The sequence below is a fragment of the Cherax quadricarinatus genome, chromosome 4 (genome assembly GCF_038502225.1).
Source record: "Cherax quadricarinatus isolate ZL_2023a chromosome 4, ASM3850222v1, whole genome shotgun sequence".
Classification (NCBI taxonomy): Eukaryota; Metazoa; Arthropoda; class Malacostraca; order Decapoda; family Parastacidae; genus Cherax; species Cherax quadricarinatus.
Genome location: NC_091295.1, coordinates 47,200,946 through 47,211,334, shown reverse-complemented (window position 1 = coordinate 47,211,334; position 10,389 = coordinate 47,200,946). Strand labels below are relative to the sequence as shown.

The following is a 10,389-nucleotide window of genomic DNA, read 5'->3' as shown; positions in this document are numbered from 1 at the left end:
GGGACTCTCATATTTGATGTCCTCAATGTCTGAGCTGTCCAGGGTGAACACAAGGTCCAATCTTGCTGGTTCATCCTCCCCTCTCACTCTGGTAGTGTCTTTAACATGTTGGTGCATGAGGTTTTCCAGCACCACGTCCAACATCCTGGCTCTCCATGTTTCGGGACCCCCATGTGGCTCCAGGTTTTCCCAGTCAATCTCCCTGTGGTTGAAATCCCCCATAACCAGCAACTTTGCTCTCCTGGAGTGAGCTCTTCTTGCCACCTCAGCAAGTGTGTCCACCATTGCTCTGTTGCTCTCTTCATATTCCTCTCTTGGCCTCCTGCAGTTCTGTGGTGGATTATACATCACTGCAATGACCACTTTGTGTTCCCCAGACTGAAGTGTACCTACTATGTAGTCTCTTTCTCCCGTCTCATCTATGCCTTCCATTTTCTCGAATTTCCATCTGTTTTTTTACGAGCAGAGCAACCCCACCTCCCTCTCTGCCCCTTCTATCTTTCCTCGTGATCTGGTATCCTGTTGGGAAGATTGCATCTGTTATTGTCTCCGTGAGTTTTGTTTCTGTAACTGCTATGATGTCTGGGGACTTCTCATTGATTCTTTCTTGCCATTCCTCATGTTTATTCGTTAATCCATCTGCATTTCTGTACCAAACCTTCAACTTCTATTCTAATACTGTAACTGTGGTGCGGAGGGTGGGAACAGAGGGATCGGTGTGAGATGGTTGGTTTGGATTGTTTAGTTGCCTTGGGGGTGTCATGGCTGGAGTCCTTCTGCAGGTGTTTCTGGGGGGTGTGCTTGTCCTTCCATATGATCCTGGGTTATTCTGCTCTCCTTTTTCATTTCCTCCCATATCTCCTTTCGTTTTTGAACACTCTCTTTCATCGTCTTCCTTTCGTCCTGTGTTCTGTCTCGATCGAGGTACACACTCCGGAACTCCTGCTTGCCTCTCAGCCGTGCTTTCTCCTGCAGGATCATGGTTCGGGTTGATTCTGCCTTGAAAATTACTTTGAGAGGCCGATTCCTTTTCTTTGTGAACCACCCGATTCTCCGAAAATTTGCCACCTGGGTCATGTCCCCCTCGCCTATCACCTTCATGATATCTTCAATCGCTTTTTTCTCCTCCTGCTTTCTTTCATCATAAGTTTCCCCTTTAGCTTCGTCTAGCCCATAGACAAACACGGATCTCTCCCTTTCCACCTCCCACTGTGACTCCCATTGCATCTTCTGATGTGTTTTAGTTCCTTCCCGTGGAGTGTTCCTTCCTTCAGTCCCTTCCCTAGTTATGGCCCCTATGCTTCTTGGTTTGTCCTTCCTGCTCACCTGTTCCTGGCCCCCACAGGTATCTGGTATGGTCCCTGCACATGTCCTAGTTCCTTCAATGTGTGTGTGTGTGTGTGTGTGTGTGTGTGTGTGTTTGTGGGTGTGTGTGAGAGTGTGTGTGTGTGTGTGTGGAGGGGGTGTGAGTAGGGTGTGTGTGTGGGGTGTGTGTGTGTGCGGGGTGTGTGTGCAGGGTGTGTGTGCAGGGTGTGAGTGCGGGGTGTGTGTGCAGTGTGTGTGTGCGGGGTGTGTGTGTGGGGTGTGTGTGTGGGGTGTGTGTGCGGGGTGTGTGTGTGTGGGGTGTGTGCGGGGTGTGTGTGCGGAATGTGTGTGCGGGGTGTGTGTGCGGGGGTGTGGGGGGGTGGGGGTGGGGTGTATGTGTGGGGTGTGTGCGGGGTGTGTGTGCGGGGGTGTGGGGGGGTGGGGGTGGGGTGTATGTGTGGGGTGTGTGCGGGGTGTGTGTGCGGGGTGTGTGTGCGGGGTGTGTGTGTGGGGATGTGGGGTGTGTGTGTGGGGTGTGTGTGGGGGGTGTGGGGTGTGGGGGGTGTGTGCGGGGTGTGTGTGTGTGGGGGTGTGTGTGGGGGTGTGTGTGGGGTGTGTGTGCGGGGTGTGTGTGCGGGGTGTGTGTGCGGGGTGTGTGTGCGGGGTGTGTGTGCGGGGTGTGTGTGTGGGGTGTGTGTGTGGGGTGTGTGTGTGGGGTGTGTGTGCGGGGTGTGTGTGTGGGGTGTATGTGTGGGGTGTGTGTGCGGGGTGTGTGTGCGGTGTGTGTGTGTGGGGTGTGTGTGTGTGTGTGCAGGGTGTGTGTGCGGGGTGTGTGTGCGGTGTGTGTGTGTGGGGTGTGTGTGCGGGGTGTGTGTGCAGGGTGTGTGTGCGGTGTGTGTGTGCAGGGTGTGTGTGGAGGGGTGGGGTGTGTGTGGGGGGTGTGGGGTGTGTGTGTGAGGTGTCGGAATGTTGGAATGCTGTTCTGAGGTTTGCTAGGCGCCCATATGCTGCAGCAGTTATTTGGTTGATGTGCGCTTCAGGAGATGTGCCTGGTGTTATACTCACCCCAAGATCTTGTTCCTTGAGTGAGGTTTGTAGTCTCTGGCCCCCTAGACTGTATTCCGTCTACGGTCTTCTTTGCCCTTCCCCAATCTTCATGACTTTGCACTTGGGTGGGTTGAACTCCAGGAGCCAATTGCTGGACCAGGTCTGCAGCCTGTCCAGATCCCTTTGTGGTTCTGCCTGGTCTTCGATCGAATGAATTCTTCTCATCAACTTCACGTCATCTGCAAACAGGAACACTTCGGAGTCTATTCCTTCCGTCATGTCGTTCACAAATACCAGAAACAGCACTGGTCCTAGGACTGACTGGTGTGTGTGTGGGGGGGAGGGGGGTGTGAGTAGGGTGTGTGTGTGGGGTGTGTGTGCGAGGTGTGTGTGCGGGGTGTGTGTGTGGGGTGTGTGTGCGGGGTGTGTGTGCGGGGTGTGTGTGCGGGGTGTGTGTGCGGGGTGTGTGTGCGGGGTGTGTGTACGGGGTGTGTGTGTGGGGTGTGCGTGCATGATGTGTGTGTGGGGTGTGTGTGCGGGGTGTGTGTGTGGGGTGTGTGTGTGGGGTGTGTGTGTGGGGCGTGTGTGCGGGGTGTGTGTGTGCGGGGTGTGTGTGCGGGTTGTGTGTGTGGGGTGTGTGTGCGGGGTGTGTGTGTGGGGTGTGTGTGTGGGGCGTGTGTGTGGGGTGTGTGTGTGCGGGGTGTGTGTGCGGGGGTGTGGGGGTGGGGGTGGGGGGTGTATGTGTGGGGTGTGTGTGCGGGTTGTGTGTTATGGGTGTGTGTGTGGGGGTGTGGGGTGTGTGTGTGGGGGGTGTGTGTGAGGGGTGTGTGTGCGGGGCGTGTGTGCGGGGCGTGTGTGCGGGGTGTGTGTGCGGGGTGTGTGTGTGGGGTGTGTGTGCGGGGTGTGTGTGTGGGGTGTGTGTGTGGGGGGGGGGGGTGTGTGTGTGGGGGTGTGGGGTGTGTGTGGGGTGTGTGTGCGGGGTGTGTGTGTGTGTGTGCGGGGTGTGTGTGTGTGTGTGCGGGGTGTGTGTGCGGGCTGTGTGTGCGGGGTGTGTGTGCGGGGTGTGTGTGTGGGGGTGTGTGCGGGGCGTGTGTGCGGGGCGTGTGTGCGGGGCGTGTGTGCGGGGCGTGTGTGCGGGGCGTGTGTGCGGGGCGTGTGTGCGGGGCGTGTGTGCGGGGCGTGTGTGTGGTGTGGGTACTCAGTTGTTGTACTCACCTAGTTGAGGTTGCAGGGGTCGATTCTAAGCTCCTGGCCCCGCCTCTTCACTGGTCGCTACTAGGTCACTCTCCTTGAACCGCTAGCTTTATCATACCTCTGCTTAAAGCTATGTATGGATCCAGCCTCCACTACATCGCTTCCCAAACTATTCCACTTCCTGACTACTCTGAGGCTGAAGAAGTACTACCTAACATCCCTGTGATTCATCTGTGTCTTCAACTTCCAACTGTGTCCCCTTGTTACTGTGTCCCATCTCTGGAACATTCTGTCTTTGTCCACCTTTTCAGTTCCTCTCAGTATTTTGTATGTCGTTATCATGTCCCCCCTATCTCTCCTGTCCTCCAGTGTCGTCAGGTTGATTTCCCTTAACCTCTCACCGTAGGACATACCTCTTAGCTCTGGGACTAGTCTTGTTGCAAACCTTTGCATTTTCTCTAGTTTCTTTACGTGCTTGGCTAGGTGTGGATTTCAGACTGGTGCCGCATTCTCCAATATGGGCCTAACGTACACGGTGTACAGGGTCCTGAACGATTCCTAAAGATTTCGGAATGCTGTTCTGAGGTTTGCTAGGTGCCCATATGCTGCAGCAGTTATTTGGTTGATGTGCGCTTCAGGAGATGTGCCTGGTGTTATACTCACCCCAAGATCTTTTTCCTTGAGTGAGGTTTGTAGTCTCTGGCCCCCTAGACTGAATTCCGTCCACGGTCTTCTTTGCCCTTCCCCAATCTTCATGACTTTGCACTTGGGTGGGTTGAACTCCAGGAGCCAATTGCTGGACCAGGTCTGCAGCCTGTCCAGATCCCTTTGTGGTTCTGCCTGGTCTTCGATCGAATGAATTCTTCTCATCAACTTCACCTCATCTGCAAATAGGAACACTTCGGAGTCTATTCCTTCCGTCATGTCGTTCACAAATACCAGAAACAGCACTGGTCCTAGGACTGACCCCTGTGGGACCCCGCTGGTCACAGTTGCCCACTCTGACACCTCGCCACGTACCATGACTCGCTGCTGTCTTCCTGACAAGTATTCCCTGATCCATTGTAGTGCCTTCCCTGTTATCCCTGCTTGGTCCTCCAGTTTTTGCACTAATCTCTTGTGTGGAACTGTGTCAAACGCCTTCTTGCAGTCCAAGAATATGCAATCCACCCACCCCTCTCTCTCTTGTCTTACTGCTGTCACCAAGTCATAGAACTCCAGTAGGTTTGTGACACAGGATTTCCCGTCCCTGAAACCATGTTGGCTGCTGCTGTTGAGATCATTTCTTTCTAGGTGTTCCACCACTCTTCTCCTGATAATCTTCTCCATGATTTTGCATACTATACATGTCAGTGACACTGGTCTGTAGTTTAATGCTTCATGTCTGTCTCCTTTTTTAAAGATTGGGACTACATTTGCTGTCTTCCATGCCTCAGGCAATCTCCCTGTTTCGATAGATGTATTGAATATTGTTGTTAGGGGTACACATAGCGCCTCTGCTCCCTCTCTCAATACCCATGGAGAGATGTTATCTGACCCCATTGCCTTTGAGGTATCTAGCTCACTCAGAAGCCTCTTCACTTCTTCCTCGGTTGTGTGTACTGTGTCCAGCACTTGGTGGTGTACCCCACCTCTCCGTCTTTCTGGAGCCCCTTCTGTCTCCACTGTGAACTCTTCTTTGAATCTCTTGTTGAGTTCCTCACATACTTCACGGTCATTTCTTGTTGTCTCTCCTCCTTCCTTCCTTAGCCTGATTACCTGGTCCTTGACTGTTGTTTTCCTCCTGATGTGGCTGTATAACAGCTTTGGGTCAGATTTGGCTTTCGCTGCTATGTCGTTTTCATATTGTCGTTGGGCCTCCCTTCTTATCTGTGCATATTCATTTCTGGCTCTACGACTGCTCTCCTTATTCTCCTGGGTCCTTTGCCTTCTATATTTCTTCCATTCCCTAGCACACTTGGTTTTTGCCTCCCTGCACCTTTGGGTGAACCACGGGCTCATCCTGGCTTTTTCATTATTCCTTTTACCCTTGGGTACAAACCTCTCCTCAGCCTCCTTGCACATGGTTGTTACATATTCCATCATCTCATTAACTGGCCTCCCTGCCAGTTCTCTGTCCCACTGAACCCCGTTCAGGAAGTTCCTCATTCCCGTGTAGTCCCCTTTCTTGTAGTTTGGCTTCATTCGCCCTGGCCTTCCTGCTTCCCCCTCCACTTGTAGCTCTACTCTGTATTCGAAGATTAAAGCCACGTGATCGCTGGCCCCATGGGGTCTTTCGTATGTGATGTCCTCGATATCTGCATTACTCAAGGTGAATACTAGGTCCAGTCTTGCTGGTTCATCCTCTCCTCTCTCTCTTGTAGTGTCCCTTACGTGTTGGTACCTGACGTTTTCCAGTACCACCTCCATCATCTTAGCCTTCCATGTATCTTGGCCCCCATGTGGCTCCAAGTTCTCCCTATCGATTTCCTTGTGGTTAAAGTCACCCATGATCATGCATGATCATGCATGCATGCATGAGCTCTTCTGGCCACTGCAGCCAGTGTGTGTGTGTGTGTGGGTGTGTGGGTGTGAGGGTGGGTGTGTGGGTGGGTGTGTGTGTGTGTGTGGGGTGTGTGTGTGGGGTGTGTGTGGGGTGTGTGTGTGTGGGGTGGTGTGTGTGCAGTGTGTGTGTGCAGTGTGTGTGTGTGTGTGTGTGTGTGTGTGTGTGTGTGGTGTGTATGTGTGTGGTGTGTTTGTATGTGGTGTGTGTGTGGGTGTGTGTGTGTGTGGGTGTGTGGGTGTGTGTGTGTGTGGGTGTGTGTGTGTGTGTGTGGGGGTGTGTGTGTGTGTGTGTGTGTGTGTGTGTGTGTGTGTGTGTGTGTGTGTGTGTGTGTGTGTGTGTGTGTGTGTGTGTACTCACCTATTTGTGGTTGCAGGGGTCGATACTCGGCTCCTGGCCCCCCCTCTTCACTGATCGCTACTAGGTCCTCTGCCTGCTCTCTCCTTGGGTGTGTGTGTACTCACCTAATTGTGGTTGCAGGGGTCGAGACTCATCTCCTGGCCCCGCCTCTTCACTGACCGCTACTGGGTCCTCCCTCTCCCTCCTCCAGGAGCTTTATCATACCTCGTCTTAAAACTATGTATGGTTCCTGCCTCCACTACATCGCTTGCCAGACCATTCCACTTCCTAACAACTCCGTGGCTGAAGAAATGCTTCCAAACATCCCTTTGATTCATCTGAGTCTTCAGCTTCCAATTGTGACCCTTTGTTTCTGTGTCCCATCTCTGGAACATCCTGTCTCTGTCCACCATATCTATTCCACGCAGCATTTTGCATGTCGTTTTCATGTCTCGCCTCACTCTCCTGTCCTCCAGTGTCTTCAGACCGATTTCCCTTAACCTTTCTTCGTACGACATTTCCCTTAGCTCTGGAACCAACCTTGTTGCAAACCTTTGCACTTTCTGCAATTTCTTGACGTGTTTCACCAGGTGTGGGTTCCAAACTGGTGCTGCGTACTCCAGTATGGGCCAGACGTACACAGTGCATAAAGTCTTGAACGATTCCTTACTGAGGTACCGGAACGCTTTTCCCAGGTTTGCCAGGCGCCCATATGCTGCAGCAGTTATCTGGTTAATGTGTGCTTCTGGCAACGTACTCAGTATTATACTCCTAGATCTTTCTCCTTGAGTGAGGTTTGCAGTCTTTGGCCTCCTAGCCTATACTCTGTCTGCGGTTTTCTTTGCCCTTCTCCGATCTTCATGACTTTACATTTGGCGGGATTAAATTCTAGGAGCCAGTTGCTGGACCACGCATCCAGCCTGTCTAGGTCTCTTTGTAGACCTGTCTGGTCCGCATCTGATTTAATTCTCATTAGCTTCACATCATCTGCAGACAGGGGCACTTCTGAGTCTATCCCTTCCGACATGTCGTTCATACATACCAAGAATAGCTCTGGTCCCAGGACTGACCCCAGTGGGGCCCCGCTCGTCACAGGCGCCAACTGTGATACCTCATCACGGACCATGACTCGTTGTTGCCTCCCTGTTAGGTATTCTCTGATCCATTGCAGTGCCCTTCCTGTTATATGTGCCTGATCCTCTAGCTTCTGTACTAATCTCTTGTGGGAAACTGTGTCGAAGGCCTTCTTGCAGTCCAAGAAAATACAATCAACCCACCCCTCTCATTTCTTACTTCAGTTACCTTGTCATAAAACTCTAGGGTTGTGACACAGGATTTGCCTTCCATGAATCTGTGCTGGCTGTCGTTTATAATCTTGTTCCGCTCCAGGTGCTCCACCACTCCAACACTATTCACGTCAGTGTGTGTGTGTGTGTGTGTGTGTGTGTGTGTGTGTGTGTGTGTGTGTGTGTGTGTGTGTTTGTGTGTCCACAAAAGAACGCCAGAGATTTTAATTAATCCCTCCTTCAGTCCCTCAGCGAGATCCCTGAGCCTCGTTGTTTCAGCATCTGCTTGTGGTTACCTGTTGTGGTTTCAAGAGGTGAATTCTGCTTGTGTTGTCCAGTCTTTAACAAGTACATCATATATATGGTTGTAACACTTATTCTTCCATCCCATACCACTGTTTTTCCACTTTCCTACTTTTATTTAACCACTTTTCTGCCATTATTTACGAAGAAAACTTCCCGGTGACCTTTCAGTATCTCCTACTCTTTTTCTTTTAAGTCTCAGCATTCAGCTTGGTCTCTTGTTAACCAAGTTGATGGTGCAACCACATTTTTCTATTTCTTTTCGTATATTTTAAGGTTTTAATGTAATTATCATAGCTTCTCCTGCCACCCAGCAAGGTCATTTTAAGCGTATTCCGTCTTCACAACGAGTAGGTCAGTGGGCAGTGCAGTCAGTCCATAACCGAAAGTACCCGGATCCGATTCTCGGGAGGCTCAAGATATATTTGCAAGACTAGTTACACCTGCAACTTCTCTCAACCTAGCAGTTAACACACACCTAGGTATGAGGGTCACTCTCTAGGGAAACTAAATGGAAAAAAAATACTTACAACTTGACTTCACTGCGTTATCTTACGCAGATAAATCTGTGAAGGGAACGAATGGGAGAGGGAAATAAATGAAGGGGATTTAATTACCGTACTGAAAGTATATAACCAAAACAGGACTCGCAGCAGTGGCTTCAAGCTGAATAAATTTAGATTTAGAAAGGATTCAGGGAAGTACTGGTATGACACTAGTTACTGATGAATGAAACTTGTAGGTACTATCAATAAAGCGAGAACTTTGGGTAGCATTTTATATATATATATATATATATATATATATATATATATATATATATATATATATATATATATATATATATATATATATATATATATATATATATATATATATATGTCGTGCCGAATAGGCAGAACTTGCGATCTTGGCTTAAATAGGAACGTTCATCTTGCCATATAGGACAAGTGAAAAAATTTTTATGCAATAATTTCTCCAGAATCATTCTGAACATAACGATAAAAATATATTTCACTGTGTTTGTTTAGTATTAAATTATTGTAAACAACTCTAAAATATATTTAGTTGGGTTAAGCTAAAATAAATTGCGCGTGTTGTAATAAGGTTAGGTAAGTTTTCTAAGTTCCTTTTGGTGCAAAATTATAAATTTTTACATCAACATTAATGAAAAAAATATATCTTTAAACGTATAAGAGAAAATTTTAGAAAGAACTTAATTTTAAATGAGTTCTTGCTAATTGACCAGTTTTACATATTCGGCACGACATATGTATGTATATATATATATATATATATATATATATATATATATATATATATATATATATATATATATATATATATATATATATATATATATATATATATATATATGATACCCAAAGTATAATGCAATCCTTTATTGACTACGTTTTGCCCACACATTGGGCTTTATCAAGTCACGGATCTATTTATGACTTGATAAATCCCACTGCAGTCAATGATGGTTCGCATTATTCTGCATTTGTATCTATATTTTTCCATCGTGTCCGTATTTTATACCATTTATCTCCATCCTCTCTTCTTATGTAATTAATAAGCCTCCTCATACCTGCGCAGGTATCGGTGTAGGTATGACTCGAGACTCGTCAACACTGATGGTGGGACAGTACTTCAAGAGACGCCGTGAGTTCGTAGAAATCATCGTTGTGAGCGGAAGCGGACTGGGAATCTCCGTCATGTCAGTCTTCATCCGCGGAGCGATCGAGTGAGTATCACCTCTCTTGTTATATTGTTGATGGTATACAATACTTCATGCTAATAAAATTGATAAATTATTATTATTAATAATTAGACAAATGTGAATGACGGACTTGCGCAACATTTGGAAATCTTTATTGAGAGAACGCTTCGCCAGCCAGTGGCTTCATCAGTCCAGTACAAAAATAGTGAAGAACAGAAGGAGATTGGGGTAATCAGTCCCTCAGTTTGGAGTCGATGTAATCAGTCCGTCATGACTGATGGACTGATTACATCGACTCCAGACTGAGGGACTGATTAACCCAATCTCCCTTTTGATCTTCACTATTCTTCTTAGTACTGGACTTACGAAGCCACTGCGTGGCTAAACGTCTCCACAGTAAAGATACCTAAGTGTTACACACGTGTCTAATTCTATCACCCCGGTGTTACACATATGTCTTAGCTTAAATTTCTGCTTACGTTTTCCAGAGATTAACACTGTTGGATAAACAGTGTCCGTACCCTGCCCAGGGAGGATAACCTCGGGTAGAGAATGTCCATTTTTGGACATACCGTAACACACAGTATCAGATGGGCAGATGAATAAGACACATATGCAACACTTGCTTATCTTTACTGTGGAGACGC

The 10,389-nt window shown here is 48.5% G+C and overlaps 1 protein-coding gene across 4 annotated transcripts in view; it reads left to right on the top strand.

Annotated features, from left to right (window-relative positions):
- Positions 1-10,389, top strand: part of LOC128695364 (monocarboxylate transporter 12) — a 406,948-nt gene that overhangs the window by 368,140 nt on the left and 28,419 nt on the right. For all 4 annotated transcript variants that reach the window (XM_070096444.1, XM_070096450.1, XM_070096439.1 and 1 more), the window contains one exon: positions 9,619-9,766. In XM_070096444.1, the coding sequence (XP_069952545.1) occupies positions 9,619-9,766 (148 nt within the window). The remainder of the gene's footprint in view (positions 1-9,618; positions 9,767-10,389) is intronic.